General features: G+C 44.3%; 1 protein-coding gene across 2 annotated transcripts in view; it reads right to left on the reverse strand.

Annotated features, from left to right (window-relative positions):
• UBASH3B (ubiquitin associated and SH3 domain containing B) overlaps positions 1-21,916 on the reverse strand; it is a 59,659-nt gene that overhangs the window by 16,105 nt on the left and 21,638 nt on the right. Inside the window, exons 2-5 of one of the 2 annotated variants that reach the window (XM_065651973.1) lie at positions 5,740-5,793; positions 4,985-5,171; positions 4,281-4,479; positions 2,026-2,195 (exon numbers count right to left, since the gene is read on the reverse strand). In XM_065651973.1, coding sequence (XP_065508045.1) covers positions 2,026-2,195; positions 4,281-4,479; positions 4,985-5,171; positions 5,740-5,793 — 610 coding nt within the window. Of the gene's footprint in view, positions 1-2,025; positions 2,196-4,280; positions 4,480-4,984; positions 5,172-5,735; positions 5,794-21,916 lie in introns of both variants that reach the window. The other variant, XM_065651974.1, reaches the window with a different exon arrangement.

The following is a 21,916-nucleotide window of genomic DNA, read 5'->3' on the forward strand; positions in this document are numbered from 1 at the left end:
CTTGCATACCGGATCTTTAACCTTAGCAAGGTGTGAACCGTTCTCCTTGTAATGCATCACTTTGTGCGTTATCCAGGAAAGCTTTACCTTCAGGGAATTCCTGACACTTCTCCCTCTTTCCTGTTGGAAAGATTTTCTAGTTATTTACTCCTTCTCTCTATGATTCCAGTCGTGTCTTTGATAACCAGGAGGGAAAGGGGGGGATGGATTTTAGAGCGAGCAAAACCATGACTGTGTGCTTAATTCTTGTGCTTAATCCTAAGTGCCCTATTAAAAATGGAACCGAATTCTTACTGGGAGCTGCAATTACACAGTTCTAGCGGTCAGTGACCATTTTTGATGTACCTCAATCTGAAAGAGCAGTTCTTTTTGCTATTGAAGATGAGGCAGAGACACTGTTGGGGCGCTAACAGGTTTGACTCTGTGACACCCTGTTCTCAAAACTGTTCACAATAACACACAGGAAAAAACACAGGTGATGAGAAATACTGGGATGTGGCCACACAGTTTTCTTTGTAATTCCTAACGTGAACAGGATTAAGTTAAAAGGTGGGGGAAAGATCAGTGAGTATAATCTTCACTGGTGCATGAGGAATCCACACGTATTAAATGTCTGTCAGTAACTTTGTGTGGCAGTAGCTACAGCAGTCCCCCATTTAACAGGAGAACAAATGTGTTGTTGTCCCTGGCCAAGCCTTATTTCTGCGATGGCATCATGCAAAGAAAAACCATAATCTGCCAAGCAGCTCAGATCTGATGGTGTCAGCCCATTTTCTCACTAATCCTCCTAGACTATTTGTGGTATCTTCAAAGGCAGATGGAAACTAGTCACTGTCACCTGATACCACAAGGCCAAAACTTTCACAGATGGCTGCCTGAAGTTAGATATGCAAAGATGCGAGCTGGTTTTCATCAGCAACTCCCTTGGCGATCAGTGATAGTGTTGACCACGTGCAGCTTCTAAAGGGCAAGATGACACTGGATAGGAAAGGAGGTGGGCATGGCCTGGGCTGGGGCAGAGCGCTGTGCATGAGGGATTTCAGCTCTCCAGAAGCTTGGACATCGGATTGCTCTGTGTTGTATCATATGCTGGACTAAAATCACTTTTTCCCGCTCCGCCACAGGTTTTGTGTGTGTGATTCTGGACAATGTACTTCGGTGGGATGAATCACCCCAACCTTAGGGGTCTAGCTGGCCACCTAAGCAGGTTCCCTCCTCCAGAAGCTGATTCATCTGGTCCTGAGATAGATGATTCACCTTCTGGAGGTGTCTGTTTCTCCCCACCGAGCCCCGGTGCAAAGGCAGACTCAGACTTAGAGGTCTAACCTGGGGACATGTACAGGGAGGTGAGATGAATCTCACTTGTGGTTTCTCTGTCCCCAAGATCCCAATCTACAAAGTGGAAAAAAATATTTTTTTTCTGTATATTGTGTTGGAAAACAAAATTACTAAGAAAACTAAGTTAAGACACCGAGATACTGCAGTAATAGAATCCATATGAGTAACTGAAGTATAAAGGCCATGAGTGTAATAATTTCTTACATGATGAAACTAAATGCTGTGGTTAATAATAATGTCAAGTCTGTATGGAAGAAGTGGATAGCAGTCAGGCTAATATACTGGCCTGGTTCTTGAGAGATCGGATCAGCTTACTTTGAGCTAACAGGAGAGTCATTCTTAGAATTAATTAATCCAGCAGGACACAGTTCCTGCAAGAAGCAAGAAACGAGGTGGATGAAATAGCAAGTCTAGACAGTATGAGTAAAAAGAAAAAAAAAAAAAAAGGCAAGATAGCCTGTTTGTTAAGATGACTGGTGTGATGTGGGAGATCTATGTTCTGGGTGTCCTTGTGGGACCTGAGGCAAATTCCTTAATGTCTGTATAGTCTGTGCTGCGCATCAGGGAGTTCTCATTGAGCTGGCAGCTTGCGAGCACTCTCAACTGCAAATGCAGCTAAAACCGACTCCACTAGGTCCTCTTTTTTTTGTTTTAATTTTTGGACTGAAACAGGCTCCGAAAATTTACCTCGTGATTAACGAAGCGTATGTCTCGGGAGAATATCGCGGCGACCCAGTCGCAGCCCAGCTTGACATCGATGTTCTGCGCCAGCTTCTCCAGCGTGGGCAGGTGGTTGGTCTGGAAGTGATAGGCCAGCGTCACGTGGAGCTGCTTCTTGTGGGGCTCCACGTGAACATCTGCAACGGGAAGACGGCAGTTAACAAACAACTATCGAGATTAGCAGCTTTTTGAAGGTGTAAGAGTGTCTATCGCCTCCGAACAGGAGCTGGGAGCAGAACCTTTAAAGATAGCTTACGTGGAACAAATTGTGGGCTAGTTTCTGGGGAAGTCGAACGCTAGTTCCCTATATATGTGGCACTTTGGATCAAATAATTAAAGATTTGTGGCCTGATTTGGTCCTGAGTCACACCAGGGTGGCAGACAAGGCATCCTTGCCAAACTGCCAAAACTCGCTTGCATTCAGAAAACAACGGCTTTCTGGATGGTGTGATAACAATTATTGTAATTTCGAACCCACTGGGTCTTCTGCCAAAACAGACATTTTCCGGGAAAGGGGTGGCCTTCCTTTCATTAGCAGATGAGCAAGTTAAAAATAATATTTTTTAATCTCCTCTGTTCCCTCTCCTACAGTAGCAATTACAAATCCATGGAATTTACACATTCATGAGAGCTGATGAAATCTTTTCCCTGGACATTAGTTGGATTACCAGTTTGCCCACTGAGCGTGAGGTATTCCAGAATTGTAGCAATGGACATAGAGATGATAATGATTCAAAATGATCCTGCAGAAAAAGAACCTTTATTAGGAAAAGATTCCAGGAAGCAGAAAGGTGAAAGTATGTGAAATATTTGGACTCTTCCAGTAGATGTGGAAATCATAGGATACATTGTTTGAGTGTAATTTATTCTTGCTTATTCAACCAAAAATTGCAATTAAATTTGACTGATTATTCAGTCAAAATTGCAGCTATTCAGAGACTTAGCTCCAAGTGCCAGCCAGGGGTAGCTCTGCAAGCTCATCCATCTTTTTTTTGATAAGCAAGAAAAAATATGCTCTGGATCTCTGAAAAAGCCCCAGAGGCTTTAATGTAATAACCTGCCCAAGCTGTGGACTGCAATGCAGCAGTCGGCTTCCCCTGAGAAAGAGCTGGTCTGAATGGGAGCAATCACAGGGGCAGCAGCTCGCTGGAAGCCCATTGATGCTTCCTTCTCCTGGGGCAGCATTTTTGGGGTAAAAACTGCCCCTTTTGACTGTGTTGATGTGGATGTTAGGTCTATCCTGTGCAGGGGAGCACTTGTACCATTGTCACACGCTGCAGAAGTCCTTGAACCTGCCAAATGTGCATTTGTAAAGATAACAGCCATTTCCTCCCTCTTCTAAAGGGAGAAAAGTTCTAGGTCACTGTCAGGTGAAAACAATGTGATGAACCTATGGCACATCTGTATCTTTTCCTCTGAGCCAGGGGCAGAGACTTGTAGCTGTTCTGTTTGGCGTTATGAGGAGCCTGTCTAGCACAGAAACACCCCAGGAACTCAGAAGTTGCTGTATCTTGATGCACTTAAACTCCAGGATAAGCCTGTGATAATGAAGGACTAAACCAGTTGTGTTGTGACTAGTTCAGGCTGAGCACTACAGCGATGGAGCGTGGGAGGATTAGTCAGGGAGCTATTATAATGCTCTGATGCTGTTCTGGTTTCCAAGTTTGGAGGTAACTGGAGGACACGTGGAGAGCACGGGGTGCTCTGGTTATCTCCCCACTCCTGGCTCCTGACAGGTTCCCCCCTCCAGAAGCAGCAGAGGACCAGGCGATGGAGCCGCCGTGTTGGGAGACAGCGCTATTTGAAAATGTTCCCTCCTAGGATGCCAGGGTACTTGGGGTCTTCTGACAGAGCCCTGTTTGCATCTCAGAAATGCAGTGCAAAATCAAACACAGCCTTTACGTGGCTGAGGAAAGTTCCGTGGCAGTGGCTTGAGGTAGCGAGTGGAGCAGGAAACGCTCAGCCTTGCAGACAGAGCGTCTATCTGAAAGGTTAAGGAACCACCAAATGTCAACTTCCCTTTCAGGAGATAACACTTGAGACTAAGTGTGAGATGATCTTACAACCGTTCCTCTCGGGCTCTTAGCCTCATGCCACTTTTAAAAATCAAGTATTGGCCTAATGAGCTTCGTTTCTTGATGCCATCAAAGTTTTGGGTTCCCAAAATGCCCAAGTCTTGATGAAGACGTGAGCTCTTTGTAGCTGCCAGCAGAGTCACTCACCTGCTTTAGAAGCAGCCTCTGCAGCGAAGTCCGCAGCAAACTTCTTGAGCACCTCAGCACTTTCTTCCTTGACAAAAAGCCCGATGAAGTTTGAGGACGTGTAGAGCTCCAAAGGCAGAGGGGCTGGGAATTTGCATTTCCACCGCATCACGGTGGCCTGCAGAGCTTCAGTGAGAGCATCCACCTTGCCGTCCTCACACTGCCAAAGGAAAAGGGACAAGCATTTCTCAGGTGGAGAATCGCTCCTGCCGCCTGCGCTTAGCTCTGTAGTGCAGAGAAAGGAAAGGCTTGGCTGGGTGGGCATGAATTATCTATCTTTGCAATAATGCAGTCCAAAAAAGCACATGGTGGTAGGAAAAAAGCAATTTAGAAATCGTCTGCCCCTCCCTTGTCCTCAAAGCAGGATCAGCTGTCCCCACGTAACCTTCCTAACCTCACCCCACTGCCCCCCCCGGCTATTCTCATGTTAACGATCCCTTGAGATTATGAGAATTTGGTCTTGTGCTGCTGCTCATCAAAACAACCCGCTTAAAAACCAGGTAGCTCCTCGACAAGCCCAGGCATCAGGCAGTTCTGGCAACAGCCCCCCCAGCTCCTGACCAGAAACCCTTCTGATGGAGCGTGTAATGTCTCCAGCCTGGCCCTGGCAAGGGCTGCTCATGAATGCGTGCATAAAGGCAACGGAAAGAGGAGCTCTGGTTTACCATGAAGAACTGGCAAAGGGTGATATGTGGGAAAATGTTGTGAGCTTTGTTTTTCCCACAGATCTGCTTCGACTGCTGCCAGAACTCCGACAGCTTCTGAGCCAGGGGGCCGGTGGGGCGCAGGTAGAGGACGTACTCCCGGGGCAGGGTGTCATCGAGGAACGGGTCACCCACATGGGAGAACAGCCTGAGAGGGAGAAAGAAGTGTTAGATTGACAGATTTTTCCACCAAAACCAGCTTCCCCTGTCCTCGCTCGTGTTCATTCTCCCTTTATGGAAAAAATCAGCTCTGGCAGGTCAGGCAGAGAGGCGCACTGTCTCATTTGCAGGCTGTTACCACTGCTAAGTAATACAGAAAATAGGTTTTTAGTTTCAGACTGAGGCTCTGAAGGTCTAACCCGAGTCACTGCTTCTGCCTTTCTGACTTTCCGTGTACAAAACACAGGGAGGAGAGCACTAGAAATTGCTCAACATCTTTGAAAAGGCAGCACTCAGTTTTCTGTTTAGGCGCTAGGGTGGAGAAGAGTAGTGGTTTCTTTCTCTCACCTTTTTCCGCTATCACTCAAGATCACAAGCTCTCTCAGACAAGGTTTCTTTTTGGATTGCTTATTTACAGCACTTACGTAATGGCTCAATAATTTTGCTATTGTATTTCAGATAATGCCCCTCTTTAAACATTCCACATGGCTAAAATCTTAGATGTTCAATTCAGTAATTTCTTTTACTCTTTTTAACATTTATTACTTCATACCAACCAGTCGCATGCTGCTTGTACGCTTCTTCCACCTGTCGATGCCAGTGCTTTTTGTCTGAAGAGAGAACAAAACCAAAAGGAACATTTCAGCGATGCTGGGTTATATGGCTACGGTCACATCTATTGCTCGAACCTAGTGTCCTTGCTGGGGAAGGGCTCTAACAGTGTGTTTAGAACCTGCGGGATACACTTTCCAGACTGACTCCCTCAACCCTGGGGCCTTCTCTTAGATGTGCCGCCTGTCAAATTGCTGTACACAGTTTGAGGGACCAAGTCATGCAACCTGTTTGAAGTACGAGATACGGACCTCTGGGTTTTCCCTCCCTGGCCTGGTGTTTTTCTGGATAGCGATGCGTCGGCTGTTGGCATTTAATGACCTCTTTGCTGGTCATTTGCTCAGCATGAAAAGCAAAAGGTTGGGGTCTGGAAGTGCAGACATTGCAATTGCACTGAGGATAAGAGAAATTCAGCTGCCAGCAGGGGGCAAAAACCAGAGATTTTTTCAGGTTACAATAACCTGCCAGAATTTGCTAGCTCCCTTCAGTCGTCACTATATTGAAAGTGCTCTTTGGTTATTTCCCTTTGGGACGCCTTTACATCCCTTTTCACTCCAGTTAGGAAAACCCAAGTCTTCTGTTCAGCAAGTTTTCTGGTTGCAGAAGAAACTAGAGCAGTTCTGTTTAACTTGTAGACATGTAACAGTGCCAGTTGTGTTCTCCTGTTGTTAATCTGGCCAAAGCAGCCACCCCCTTTTGCTCTGTGGGTTGTACGCTGTGTCTCAGAGCTGTCAGCGACATAAAATCTGACTGAGGGCAGGAAAACTTCTAGTTTACACTGGCTGACCTCAAGCCATAACCAAATCTTACTAGATATGCTACCTTACAGCTTGATAATAGTGCTAAAGGCTTGCTGACATCTTTAAGCGAGAAGGAATGTGTCTGACCAAAGGGACAAGATCAATGTACTGTGCAGCCTGTGTTATCTGCTGCGAGAAGATGTGGCTGGTTGGGTATGGGAAGCGGGTCCAAGTGAGGGGAAAGGGTCATGGATTAGGGCGGCTGGGACCCTCCAGCATTGCTTGTTTCTGCCCGTAGTGCTGTGTGGGATGTTCACTGCGCTGCTGTCGCCCTTTCTGTCTGCAGTGATGACTTTTGAAAGCGCTCTGATAACCATGCGGGAATATGCAATGTTAGCCACCAGCACATGTGCTGTTGACTCAGCTGTGTTTCAGCTCTGCCCTTGGCTTCCCCACCCCTTGAATATACATATTTTTGTTAATTTTGAGAGTAAGAGGAAGGCAGAAAGATAATGCTGCAAAAAAGGGCTGTGTTGCAAATGTGCGATTATGAAAATACTTCCTCCTGAAGCGTTTTGCTGCCCTTGTCTGCCAGCATTCATTTGAGATCAGCAGAGTGCTGGTCCAAGCACCTGCCTTCTGGAAGGATGTATCTTGTGTGGTCAGCGTCGGAGTTGGGTCTGTTCTATCTTGCTGACCTTTCCCTAGTCTGGCTCAGATACACTATGCAAAACAGCCCCTGCTTTGCTATGAAAAGTAGTTCAGACAAGAGCAAAGAGCAAGAACTCTTTGCTCTGCCCTTGCACAGGCTGGGAACCTTTGGGGGGATGTTGCTCCTTGAGCAGAGCAATGGCCGGCTGTGGATTTTCCTTACCCTGGTTTCATCATCCATTTCTGTTAGGTCGCCTTTGCTCAGTTCACCTCCCCTCTTGCCTGGGTTGCTTATGCTCTTTAAAGCACGACTAAAATGTGACTCTCCTCACCATACATCTTGCCACTGAAGCGTGTCTGTCTGTGTTGCATCCGAGACAGTGAATTAAAAGCACCCTGGCTTTGAAATGAGCAGTTTCTCCTGTTGCAAACAAGCTGGCTCTCACTCCTTATTTACTCTTTGCAGACCCCAGAGCAGATCTCTGAAGGAGTCATGCACAATCTAGCAGGACAGACGGCTCTGCCACCCACCCTTGTTGACTTGCTCGCTAAATGAATTGATGTTTCCTTGGAACAAATCACACAGTAGAGCTCTGCTGGAAATAACTGCAGCTCCTTCTCCGCTGCCTTTGTGCTCCTGGGACCCCAAAGGGCATTATAAAATATTAGGCTGGGCCCCACACACTTTTGTTCATGCATGATTTCAAAAGGTGCCTATCTCTTCCATGGGGACAATAAACTCCCTTTTCAATTTAACTTTCAGTGAGAGGAGGAAGTACTGCATAAAGCAAGCAAAAGCCAAGGTATATTTTTATCGCGGGACCTGAAGCTGTGAGATTATTATTATTTTTTTTTTAATTTAGTGCTGGGAATGGTGACGATGACTGTCACAAACCAGGGCATGCGCTGCATCCCTCCCAAACACCCTTCCCTGCAGCCAGGACCTGGAAAGGACCCATCCTCTGGGTGCTCCAGCTCCCAGACCCTGTCAAGATGAACTTTTTAAAAGCCGAGTACTCAAACTAGTCATAGTTATGCTGGGCACTTACAAAAGTGGCCTGATTTTCACTACTGCTGAGTGCAGTGGGAGCTGGAAGACACATTTTGCTCCTGAGGAAATCAGGTCACTTAATTAGGTGACGAGCTGTGGCTTAGGTGCTCAGGTTTACTCACGCTGGGTAGTAAGTCTTGGCTGTAGTGTTAAGAAATGGTTTTGTGACGCAGATGCGCCAGAAAAGAAGGAAAGCCAGGAAATAACTTATTTTTCAGAATCTACCAAACCGTTTCTCGACATGCAAAAATGGCAGCTGGATTCGGATAGGAGGCGAAAAGCTTTGTGCAGCATTAACGGTCCCTTGAGCCACCCAGTTCCTTCACCTCTTAACTTGGCCTGCCTTGGAGATGAAGTACAGGGAAATCATTTAACAAAGCACAGCAACACGTAATAGCAATTTCGAACAGAGAGCAAGGGAGATGCCATGTCCAGCTGCAGGTCTGGAGGTGGAGGATTTAGGGAAGGGGAAAAGAAAATCCTAATAGTAGTGTCTTCCAAAAGCACTGCAAGTGTTTTAACCACCACAAAGAACCGGATTTTTTGATTCTTCAATCTCAAAGGCCTCCCTGTGACACTCTTCCATGTCAAGTCACAAGGAAAGTCTTCCTCCACTCAATCGCTGGTTAAACAGTATCAAAATATTGTTAGGAAGCGTCCCAGCTAAACGGTTGACCCCTTAGCCTGAAACCGTACAGCAGAACTCGTGTTGCTGCCCTGGAATACATATTAATGTGTAAACGGTGCCCATTTTAACCCCAGTCCACTTAACAGGAGAGCACGCAGCTCTGCATGCTACAGAACTGAACTCATCACTGCTGAAGGATTTTTGGCTTCCTGCAAGTTCAGGGTAAGAAAAAAAAAAAGGCAGCAGGGGAATGTCAATATAGGAAATATGTATCAATAAAGTGTAATGGCAAAATCCCATTTACTTCAGAGGAAATGACTGTAATGGGAAATGATGCATTAACCATCAAGAGAACCTTCAGTCTCACAAGTCCTTCCCCTCCAAGCGCTCAGCTTATTCTAGCCCAGTTTAAAAAAGGAGCATGTGTGCGGCTGCCACTGGCGCCATAGTGCACGGGGTAATGAAAGTTAATGCAAACAGCACAAGAGCAAGAGACGGAGGTGAACTATTTTGAGATATCTGCACCTGCATTATATTTTATCGCTAAAAACGTATGCAGGCTTTGGGGCGTTGATCAGCCAACGTGCAAAGCGCTGTGCTGGGGCAAGGAAGATTTGTGAATGAGCAATGGAAGGATGGAGGCAGCCTGTAAAAGAAAGGGAACAACTAAATCTTCTCTTTCATGTGCCTCAAGCCTAGACAAACTTCTTATCTGTGAACAAAACCCCTCGGAGGGATGAATTCATCATTTCAAGTAGCCCTGCCTCTTTGGCCCATAAAATATTTAGGTGGGTAAATAAAGATTTTTTGGAAACCACATTAAACATGATGGAAGGACTTGGTTCTCCTCATCATTAGGTTCAGTTCAAAGGACTGCCTGACATGATAAGATGGGAATTATGGACCATAACTTACGCCAAATGAGCTTGAAAGGAGAATACTGTCAAATAGAACATTTTTTCTTGGGAGTACAAAATAGGCACATTTATTTTTGCTTTTGTGTGTATAAAATATGTATTTATGTAAACATATCTTTAAATAGGTATATGTATCTATTTAAAGCTTGACTTTTTTCAGTCTCTGTTGGTTTATGGTTTTTGTGTGCGTTTGTTTCCAAATTGCCCATCAACTGACCTTTAAAAATTCCTTAACTTTTGCAGTTTTCATCAATTGTTTTCACCAATAACAGTACAACAGTGGAAATGTGTCTATTTTAGGCTTTCAATAAACAATTGCACATTGAAGAACAATTTTGCGAGTGAATTTTCTGTCCATCTAATGACTTGGTCATTTGATGCAGGGAGAGATATCCACATTCCAAATAACTGACCGTGTGTCTCAGGAATTGCTCAGTTGTTCTATGCACAAAAACAGCCTCTGTGAGGTGTTGTTTCCAAGTGGACTTTGCTGAGAGTTACTCAAATGTAAATTCTTAATACGCAGAATTCAGTTGGTCACCCAAAATCATATGATATTGTTTCTGTTTTGATTTGGGTGACCTTGCTTCTATATATAGGGGCAGGACAGGAAGATATCACTAGGAATCAAGTTCCTGTTTAGCGTAGGGGGTTGGGTAGGTTCCTTTTCTGCAGTTTGTTAAGAAAAAAAAAACCCAAAACCTCAGGTGTTTTCGCAAGACAGAAACCACTCTTACATAAGTGCATGGCAGCAGGATCACTTTTTCTTCCAGCAACACCTTAGCATATCCTTCTGTTCCTTTCTGCACATGATGGAGGACATAAAGTCCTCATCACGTTTATCGAGCGCCTCTAATTGCAGCCGCATCCTCCACAAAGCGTGAGTTCGTTGCTCCACACCAAGCTCCCTTTAGGAACGCGCCGTTCGGTACGACATCCCCAATTTAGGTCAGCGAACGCTCGAAGCAGCTCACAGCTATGGAAAGGTTCAGGTCTCGCCTGGAATACAGGAACTTCCAGAGGAGCGCAGGGAACTGCACGGTGGCTACCGAGGCTGCAAGATTTCAAACTGTGCTATATCCTGTAGGTCACATAAATATTTATAGAAGGTGCCTGACAGCATGATAAGGCTCCGTAGCTCTCTTTGCAAGGGGTGGCTGCTTGCTCCCAGCTATTGAATACCAAGCTCTGGTAATAGGAAAGACAGAGAAAGGGGAAACGCCATCAGAAAGAAATCTGGGAAACGTGGTGCTATGTATTTCTAGTTTCCATAACTTAAAATGTTCATTTTTTTCAGAGGATAGTCCAGCTGGCAAGCTGCAGTCCGGCCACATGATGATGATGATTTTTAAGTGCAAGGAGTGAGGGCCTGGGTGTGTGTCTCTGTTTTATGTGTTTTGGGTTTTTTTTTTTTAAGTTATGTAAGATTTTTGAAAGTGGATTTTTTTCTGCCTTGGTTAGCACATGTGCAGTAAGTCATTCCCCTAATCCTCTGCTTAGCCAGCTTGTTAAAGCAAAAGAAGAGGGAAGTACGGACTCATAAAAAGTGTCTGGGATAAAGACAGGAGTGGAGCAGCCGTTTAACATTTTTAAAGAGATACACAGTTCAAAAAGGAAGCAGGATATTATTTTCTTTAGAACAATAACAGTGCAGCTTTTTACGAGTCCTGGGCTTAGATGTCCAAGCCCTGAGCTCACAGTTGCCAGCGACTCCCCCAGGAACGCTGCACGACGGAGGAGAAACGAGGTGCAGGTATTTTGCCCCATTTGAATTGGTTCCGCACCAGCAAAACTTCTCTGCCCTTTTATTCCGTGCTTCAGGTGCAAAAACTTGTCATTAGTTTTGCTTACGATCATGATATTGTTTTTCTTTTCAGTTTTTGTTCTGGATTGCATTTGTTGCGTGGCTTCCTAATTCACTTCCTTAAGCTTTTCTTCCTGTGAGCAAATCTAGAAATGTCCTGCTGCTCAAACGCAGTCTCTGAAAATAACAGGAGTCCTGAAGCTGGAGATTTAAGAAAATGATGTCTCACAATTCCCTAATAAAACCATAAGAGTTGGCAGCACCTCAACTGGCTGATTCACAAAGGTTCCGAATTTTGACACAGAGCAATCACTGGAAAAGAGTGTCAGGGTTAAGGAACACACGAAAAATAACTGCTGCTGTTAAAGGGTTTGAAGAATTCTGAATATTAGCAAAATAGTAAAAGATAGATAATACAAATCAATTCAAATAGAAAGTGGTTATAACTGGAGCACATTCAGCAGAGGCTTGGCCCCTTCAAACATCTAATTTTAATAGTAGCCAGAATGCAGCAGAATGACCAAGATTTTGTGATTCAAATAGCGCAGTGCAGGAGAGCAGGAGCTTTCATCCCAATACTATTAATAAATTTTCGGCTAACCAGGAAGACAATGTCTTTGCAAGGAGCCAAGTTAGAGGTTTAAGCACGCTCAAATGTACCATCTGGAGTTCCAGTGATAGCCAGAAAAGGAAGCAGTTGTCATGCTGATTGGAAAGAAATAAATTCCCTTGCAGCGTTCAAGATAAACACGATGCTTTCTTCTTTCTAATTGCTCTTCTTCCTACAAATTAACGAGCTGGGACGAAACAGAGATTCACCGTGTCTTTGTTTGCGGTACCAAGGTCCTCCAGTCGCTGTGGTCTCTTTTTATGGGAGATGGAGAGACAGGGAGTGACCAAATGTCACTCAGGTCCTGGGACAGGGGGTGGCTTTGCTGAGGATGCTCTGCCTGGCGTGGGGCTCCCTGGAGAGACATGCCCTTGTTTTTCTGCCTCCAGTTCCTTAAGGCAGCCCCACTTCACTCCTTTGTATGTAGAATTTTTTTAGCATCATCTAGATCTTTAGGAAGAAGAAAAAAAAGCCACAAGTAGCACTTTAAAGTGCCGGTGTTAACATTTTCCAGCTTCTTGGGGTTTCAAAACAGGAAGTTTGGGGGCGGCGCAGTTGCACAATTTGCCAGAAAGCTGCTGTTCCGTGAAGTCGGTGACACTGGGCTGTACTGGGAACTTGAGCCCTGCAGGCCACCAAGGCCCTCATTTTCTTGGACTATTTCTCAGCGCGGCGCGAGGAGGTTTTGATGGGCTGCTCCTATTAGTAGGAGCCTTGTGATCTTAGCTCCTCTTGGCTGCCAGCGGAGGGTTGACTTGTTCTCCAGAGACCGAGCAAACCCCAGAGCTAAGGGGAAGTTTTCCCAGCCTGACAGAGAGGAAGCGCGTAGAGATAACATAGACCCACATCAACATGGTGTAGCTGAAAACAAAGCATTGAGCTGTTTGGTTTGGAGCTTGTGATGAAATTCGTGGTGCAAACTCGCTTCTAGGTTAGAGTCCAGGTCTTTGTATCGTGCACATCCTCAGAGTTTGGATGTTTGTCTGAACTTGCTCTGGCTTGACAGCAGTGAGATTGGGACTATACTGTCACTTATGTACAAACAACAGGCACCGCTGAAGTTCTGTTCAAAGACGGTGAAGCATCAGGTTGGGGCCCGCACAGCCAAATCCGTTCACCGTTTCAGTCTAGCAGAGGGAAGGGAATATACCACAACTATATCCCTCTACAGTAAGGCTTCATGGGTCTATCTGGGATTTAATATTCAAGTTGGTCAGTGCGTGAGATGGAATAACTAAGAGGAAAAGCCATGGTTAATATCAAAGCAATGATATTTTGTGGTTAGTCTGAATATCTGTTTGCCAGAGATGGAAGAGTTAAGACACCCATGTCCTAACAGCTGCACTCAGCAAGCTTAATTTGGTATTTTTTGCACTAGTCAGTTTGGGCATTATTTCCTGCGTTTGGAAGAGCCTAGCTGTGTTCATTCTGACACCTTATTTTCTTCTGAAGTAGTCATTTTCTCGTATTAATGGGCAACGTCGGAGGAATCTTACATGTTGTATGTACTGATGGACTCACAACTTTGCTGAAATGGCAAAGCCCAGAGACAGAAAGTGGGAAGTAGATGCCTAGTGAGAAGCTGACCATGATCTCCTACCTAAAACAGGCTCATGCAAAGCAACAAGAAGGAAGTCTAAGAAATTAAGGAAGGTGGAAGGAAGAAGGGTGGGGTGCTGAGATAGTTGGGTTAAAGGCAACAAATATACTCAAAATAGCTTCCTGCTCTAGACAGCTCTGTTCAGGAAATTTTTTTAAGCCTTGTTGTTTTCCATAATACAACTATTTCAAAAAAGCATTCCTCGCTTACTGTTTCTTGCCATCTAGATAGGAGTTATGTCGATATTCGTATGAGATACCTGGGCAAGAACCCCAAAGTGCTGTAGGAAATGGGGGAGAGGAGGGTGAATGCAGCAGATTGCAACAGACTCAGGGCTAAACCCCCCCGAACAGCCTTGGGGTGGGGAGCACCGTGGTCCATCTTGGGGCGAGAAGTCACACACGGGTCTCAGCCTCTCGCCTCGGAGATCTTGAAGTGTGTGGTTAAACCAGCAACCTAAAGCTAATGTCAAAGTTTCCATTGGGGGGTGGGGGGAAGTTAGTTAGCAAGCTCTGCTCTGAATTTCAATTTGGGGAACTATTCGGTCTCCTTGAGATCGCTCCGTAGTCCTCAGCTCATACAAGTCTTTGCTAGTTGTGGTGAGCTCTCTAAAGTAATCCTGCAGACCAGGACGGCAGGAAAACTGCAGTGAAATGACGCCATAACAAAAGATTTTCAAGTTAGCGCAGCTTTGGCTTGCCTCTTCTACTTTTTGTTGCAACAGGAGGAAATTTAGGCAAATGTGGATGCTTTTGAGAGTCCTGTACACTAAGTTAAGGTGGGATATCCAAACTGGAATGAAGTATCTGTTCTTTCCCAGTCCCAAGTGACAGAAGCTATAAAATGCCCAGTACAATTATTTTGCTATTATAACATTAATAACAATGAGAAGTCAGAAACACTTGGCCAGACTTTAAACTCTAATACCAGATTATATATTAAAAATGCCCTTGTGGTGTCCGGTTAAGTTATCTGGAATTAGTAGATGAGGTCTATACAAGAGCCTCTGAAAGATTTAAATACTAACTATGGAAGGGTTAAAAAAAAGTCACATTAAAAATATGCATGTTTGAAGTCTAAAAGGGAACAGGAAATGAAGAATTGTGATAAACTGAGAAACAATGAGATAAAGAAGGATCTGAGAATGTAATGAGAAAACTTTACCACAGGCGGGGAATATTTCCCTGCATACTTTTCTGCTTTTCTTCTGACCTGTCAGTTCTAACTGTATAGTCTTTATTCCTGTATCTGATCATATTCTTGCAGTATGAATAGTGAATTACAAAAAAGAAAATAGGAGGACCTTAATGAGACCTGGATTTACTAATTATCCCTACACCAAAGAGTACTTATTCATATTTTTAACTTCAAGCATGTACTTACAGACTTCAGTGAGGCATAAGCACACACCAACCGCTCTTCGGCAAAGCATATGCTGAAGGGTTATTGCAAATCAAGGGTTTGGGTCTATTCTTTCTTCCAGCAGAATTTCTAAGGATTTTAGAACAAGTGTTTGCCATGATAAAAGTAACTTTTTTTCAGTTCACCGAAAGCCTGGGGATTTGATGCTATCAAATAGCACATGGATGTGTATTTGCTGGAGACGGTCCTCACTCCTTTTGCCTGAAGAAAGCTCGTCGTGCGTGAGGATTGAGCCGTAACCCAGCCCGTCCTCTCCCTCCTCTGTTCATCTGCTTGGCCAGTGTGACTACTGATGTTTTGTGATTGCTCGGGTACCTAAACGCTGAGAGATTTGGTGCTTCCCTTTAGTTAAGAGTTCTGACCACAAGGATTCTCAGGTGAGACGTGTTGTCTGAGTACGAAGTGTATTTTCTCGTGACTTCTCCTTTGCCAGTCACCGAAGGCAGGTAGCGCTTTGCCTTAGCCCTTCACCCACGTGGAAGCACATTTCAGCCTAGTGCCAGGGCTGTGTAGGAAGCCACGTCTCGGCTGCTCGCCTTGAAGACCTTGTTATCCCGACTGATCTTTCCGGGCAGGTATTGTTAGGCAGATACACACTAGCATCACCTCATTTCCACAGCGTAGCTCTCCCCCGCGCCACAGTACAAGCACTGGTGTGGGGGTGTGTTTCTAAAATTATTCACGACACAAATCTTTTACAACCGGTCCCCATCTTATCTATTTCGTGTGTGTGTCTGATACCGTGAAAGCTTATGAAGAAGTGCAGTTTTTTTCTTAAACGCAGAAGGATAGAGGCCTCCCAGCTGCAGATCCGCAGGCTCCTGTGCTCCCCGCGCTGGCGGCTGCCGTTCCACGCGCGATAACGCGACCTTTCCTCAGTCCTTCCCTGTTCTCTGAACACACCTGCTGCTGCTCCCACCTCTCAACAATTTCAGTAAACACCCTTGGGAAGCACTGATGAGGAGATTCTGTGCAATATGAATTATTGTGTGTGCGCAGGGATCTTCTCTCTCTCCCTTTCACGTGTGGCAACAGATGATTTCAGGCTGCAGCTGAAAACAGATCTTCCTCAGTGCATTCTTCGCCTCTTCTGCAGCTTTCTTTGCCTCTTCTGCAGGTTAACATTTAATGCTTTATCTCTGCAAAGCATGTTGGCAGATGTGTGTTGATACAGGGTGAAAATAAACCGCATGGAGTGAGGCTAAAGTGAATATCAGGGCAAATTCGACTGGTAGGAGACAGACCCTGGTACTATTTTCTGCTGCTCAACACTTAGTCTTTCCCGCATGAAGGTTTTGGGATGTTTGTGGATGCTGAGCCCATTTCTGCATGGATTCCTGTGTGGACAGACTGAGCTGCATAGAAATTACACCATCCCGCACGACAGATATACACGCAGTGTGCTAAACTGCGTCAAGACCACGAGGTTTTCAGAAGAGCTCAGCATTAGCCTAATTTCGCTCCCAGTGGTATTGAATGAGGCAGAATTAGGCTAGAGCTGAGCTGCTGAAAGCTGTACCCTATCTTCTTCTTGCTGTAGCTCTCTAAAAATAAGGAGTCCAATTAAATCAACAGCAGTACAAAGTATGAGGGAATGTATAATTAATTAAAAAAATCAAAGGCTGTCTTAAAGCACTGATCAGCATTTAGCAATCCTGCCACCAGCTCTTACCCTTTTCATTCTTCCTTTTTAATCAGTGATTATTGTTGTATCTCCTTACATTACGATCACATATTCTGGTAGTATTTCAATGTGACTGTTCCCTGGGAGCAGTAAACCTGGTCATAGGAGGAAAATGAGAAACTCCATTAAAAGAGGAAGGGAAAAATCCGTTACCAGCTCCAGCCCTGGTCCTGACACCTCACTGGAGCCCTGATATCAGTGAAGGATAAAAATTTGCTCACTGTGATAGTCAAGGATTTCATTTGCAACAAAGCCCTGACGAGAAACTGAAGCCTGAGAGAGAAGAAATTGCACGTCCAAAGTAATCTCTCAGAGCTATTGCTCTCTTTATTGCTCTTGTTCTGTATCTAGCGCTCCCAAATAAATATATATTTTTCAATCTACCAAGAGACTGTAAGCAGCCACCGGTGAGCACAGGGCTCTGTCACCTCCCAAACAAGCGTTTCACACTTCAGCTCTCGCGGTGCAGAGTGAAGGGAGCTGGCGAGGATGGGCTCTTCTCAGTTATCCTGGCAGGAATCCCCAGAAACTCTGCTGGATTCACAGCAAATCTGGAGTGACTCCGGCTGGGTCGCTGGGAACAGAATCCGGCTTATATCTTGAGTGCCAGCTGTTAGTGGGAAACAGTAAGACAACGCGGAAGAAGAATCCGCATTGTCCCATTCTGGTGGCTCTTCATCGGTTTATACCTGGATTTCTCCATCTTCCCTTTGTCCAGTTCAATTTCGGGTTGAATCTGTTTCTTCGTGGCAGTAAATGTGGGCAGTTTGACATGGCCAGAGCATAAGGACGGACCTTTGCCTCAGGGAAAGGTCGAGGGGGATTCGCTCCATGAAACCAACGGGGTTGGCACCAGTTGCTCACTTTGTGGGTGGTTTCAGCGCGGTGAATGAATCTTGTGATGGTGGCATCTTTCCTTTTAGATACGGTTATTCATACTGTAGATAACCGCGTCTCGACTCATCTTTGCAGTCAGCAGAGGCACTTGTAGGGCACATTTACTTTTGGTGAGGGGAGGCATTTAAAACAGGTCGGATGACTCATGTTTCTCCCCGTTGCCTGGAAAAAGAGCGAGATGACTGGTCCAGACATGGGCATCACCTTCTGATGTGTAAGGTTATGTGAAAGTAACTCCTGCCCTCTGTTCTTCTGTGCCTATTCTGTGTCTCTATCCTTTTTTTCCTGTATATTTAGATCATAAATTCCCCTCGGCGCTGTAAACTCCTGTAATGTGTGATGTCAGCGTGACGGTATCTCAGGATCTTTCAGCAATACCGTCACAAAAATAACAGTACGATACTTTCCAATTAGTACATACAGACAGAAAAAAAAAAAGCTGTGAGACACAAACTATTCATAGTGTGGTCCCTACGCTATCAAAAGAGCTGAGGGGGAAGATCTTTTACCTCCAGCCACGAAAGCAGCTTTTATGTGTGACTCACACTTTCTTTATCCTCAACTAAATACCCCTTGTAAGAAGCCTGATAGAAATTATTAGTAAAAGATCACCCATCTCTAGGTTTCAGTGAAATTTAGTAGAATTGCTGTAGGTTGGTGTAGAGCTGCTCGAAGAGGACTAAAAGGGATCATATTCTTGCCCAGTTCTCTGAGATTTCAAAGTGACGGCTTTAGGACTCGTGTTTGCACGAACGTCTGCCCTGGTCCTTCAGATAGATTCAGGATCCCAGGACATCGCCCTGTTGCTGCGAGATTTACAAAATAAGAGCTCTACCAGGCTGTGGTGGTTTGGGTGTTTGTTGGGTGGGTTGGGTGGTTGGTTTTTAATGTAGGGAAGAGTCATTTTTACTCCTTTGCTGACTGGGCACTCGTTCCCAGCTAAAGGCTGCTGCTCTGAACTACGCATTTGAAGTTATTTTTGAAATGCGTTATTACCCTCAAGTTGCATCTCTCCCTTTTTGATGCATAATTTAGATTTTAGCCTCTTAGATGCCTAAGGAACTGCTGATGCTTCTGGGAAAAAACAACAATAATAAAACAGTACAAAGCATTCTTTGTGAAGACTGTTCTGGATGTAAACACATTTATACTTCTCTGAATTTCCCCTATTTTTGTCTCTGGGGTGTTTACATGAATACAGAACCTCTGCTGTTTGGTAATTCGCCAATACGGATGAGATCTCACGAATTCCTGCCGCACATCATGACGTGCCAGTTCTTGTGGTACCCAGATGGATGGATGGAAGGACGGACAATGGGTGGAAGAGAAATTAGAAGTAGCTTTTTATTCTAATGGAGGAGCTTCCTCATTGCCGAAAATGAAGGCCAAGCAAAACTCAGGGAGAAACATGACTCTTAAATTCATGAGGGGGCTCGAGCAGCTCGATCGAGTGCTAGATTTGGTTCTCTTTTGCTGGTTGATGTTGACAAATCTATTCACTTCTGGGTGCATTTTATACCGTGCCCAAAATAGAGATAGTGAGGTCTCTGGCTGCTGCTGCTAGTCTTTAGGCTACCATAGATTTCTTCCAAAATCTGCTGGAACCCACAGAAGAAAATCCACAAAAGCCTTTGGGACATCTCTATAAATTGGTCTGACTCCTTGAGGATGGGTGAAAGGATTTTTTACGTGTGTGCTCCAGTTATCAGGGATCTGCTTCTCTGCATTTGGGTTCAGCATCCCTAAGACGGAGGAGGGTTTTCTAAGCTGCACGAGGCAATGTGAATTTTGATTATTTGAGCTAAACATGGCGAACGGCAGTCACTAAGGTCTTAAATAGGAACCTAAGCAAAATTCCCTTGATTTTGCGATGCGTTGTTAAAATCTGTGGCTCTGAGGATCAGTATTTTTGTCCAACAGGCTTGCTTTTATTTTGCTCTATACGGATGTTGCTGCTTAACTTAATAAAACCCAACTCTGAATGTCTTTGGCTTTAATATATCTAATTAAAGGTGTAGGCATTTTGGATAAGAACCGACAGTGTATGAAATGCCACTGCTCCCTACTGAACCCAGCCTTAAATTAGTAATACCAAGTCCAAAGTTAATTAAAATCACGGAAAATAAACCTTCTGTTGAAAAACAACTCGAAGGACTGAAGATGTAAGGTGATTCTGCATTGTGTGTGATGGCGAAGTGTAACTGAGTTAATCTGTGCTGCTGCTGAGGTGAAAGAAAAAATGCCTGAAAGTATCTATTGAAGTAAGATTGAGATACAGTGGGGGATGGAAATAAAGTCTAAAATGGGATGTTTTTCTAAGCATTGGAGGCAACATCAGCAGGTTTTTAAGTATGTAATTTATAGGGGAAGTGACTCAAATGAAATTATGCACTTTAAAAAATCAGCAAGTGTTGAGGGTATAATAACCTTTGAAGAATTTTGAAAGCCCTTTCGTATTTGTATTATTAGAGTTCCTCAATCCTGTAATTGTACTTCCTTTTTTTCTTTTTTTTTAACGGCACAGCTCCTAATAGCAAGTGATTATTTCAGAATCAATGAGCTTCATTAGAAAAAGCAAAGTCAATCCGTATCCTTTCTGGCTGGACAGAAAAGCTGAAGAAACTCGAGTGTATCTTAAAACCTTAGAGACTATGAAGAAAAAAAAAAATATTTGAGTTTTAATGTTCTGGTTATTAAATGTCACTGTCTCTAAGGTAATTTAATGATCTTCTGTCCTTAGTCGTAAGGTCTAAGTTTTGCAGTCCTCTATTGGAGTAGGTACAAGATGGACAGAAAAAGAGGCCAGAAACTCCAGTTTCATCCCTCGAACTTGGTGGCCGTTCCCGACAGGAATTTAAAATTTATGGCAATTGATGGTGAGGAGGCGGGTGATGCAGGAGCCCTTTTTGGGGCGATCCGCTACCATTTAAAAATCTACTCGCTATATTATAGTCACCATCATTTTCCTCCTCTCTTCTCTCAAAGCAAGGTGGCTTGACTTAATTCAGACTTTACTCGTACAGAAAAGGTAAAAAAGTCCGTACTTGCTGAAAAACCCTCCTCCGTGAACATTCTGTGAACATTCACCCTGGGTAAAAGCCAAAGAAATGGCAGCCTCACGCCTTGGCCATTTCCATGAGGATTAAGCATTTTATGTAGCTTGAAAATCAACTTTTTTTTTTTTCTTTCTCCCCTCTGAGAACTATATGTTTGCAAACAAAACGTGCATTTTTTTTTGGTCATCGTTGAAAAAAGCTGAAAAACGTTCTGCTTTCCAGTTTGGATTTATTTTTAGGGAGTGGGTTTTGTGACGAGATATAAAATTCTGATACATCTACTGAGCATTTCAGCCTTTCCTTGCCCTTGTAAAGAGGAATTAGGGTTAGGTGGGGGTTTCTGAGGGTCACCTGGAGGCAGGTTGATTTTATTATCCTCTATCTGTCTCAGAAAGGCAACAGCACTGACCCAGAGATTGCAAACAGCCTTCACGAAGGGGCTGGAATTTGCTTCCAAAGGAGTCAAACAAAACCCTTTCAATGGATTCCATCACTTCCGCCATAAACAAAACGTGATTCCCTTTCAAGCTTATCTGTGTGCCACGTTCTGTGGTTACAATACAATGGCCGCATTGTTCTTGTATGCTGCAGGCTAAAATGTATTTTGGTAACTGCTGCTCTTTCTAACACAATTGTCTGATGACAGTTATTCTAGCAAATCATTAACTCCTTCAGCCCCACAGCACCATGGCCAAGCCGGATGAGCCTTAAAAAAATCAGTTTATCCCACTGAGCATTGAGGAGAACAGAAAGTAACATAAGCTTGGGACTCTCAATGTTAGATAACATGTAAATTATGGTGACTCATAGTGGAAAATCATAGATAAAGATTACACAAAGGCTTATTTAACCACCGTCTTATGATTTTTTCCCAGCGCACGAGCGTGTGAGATACGCTCACACATACTTCAGAATAATGCGACTATTTGTCCATCCCCCCCTCCCTGCAGCTGTCTCGGAAGATATGAGATACAGAATAAAAATGTACATGCATATTCATATTCACCTCACATTCCCCACTGAGGCATGAATGAAACAGTTTTAATCATTGCTACATTTGTG

The sequence above is a fragment of the Caloenas nicobarica genome, chromosome 26 (assembly GCF_036013445.1).
Source record: "Caloenas nicobarica isolate bCalNic1 chromosome 26, bCalNic1.hap1, whole genome shotgun sequence".
In the NCBI taxonomy this organism is placed as follows: Eukaryota; Metazoa; Chordata; class Aves; order Columbiformes; family Columbidae; genus Caloenas; species Caloenas nicobarica.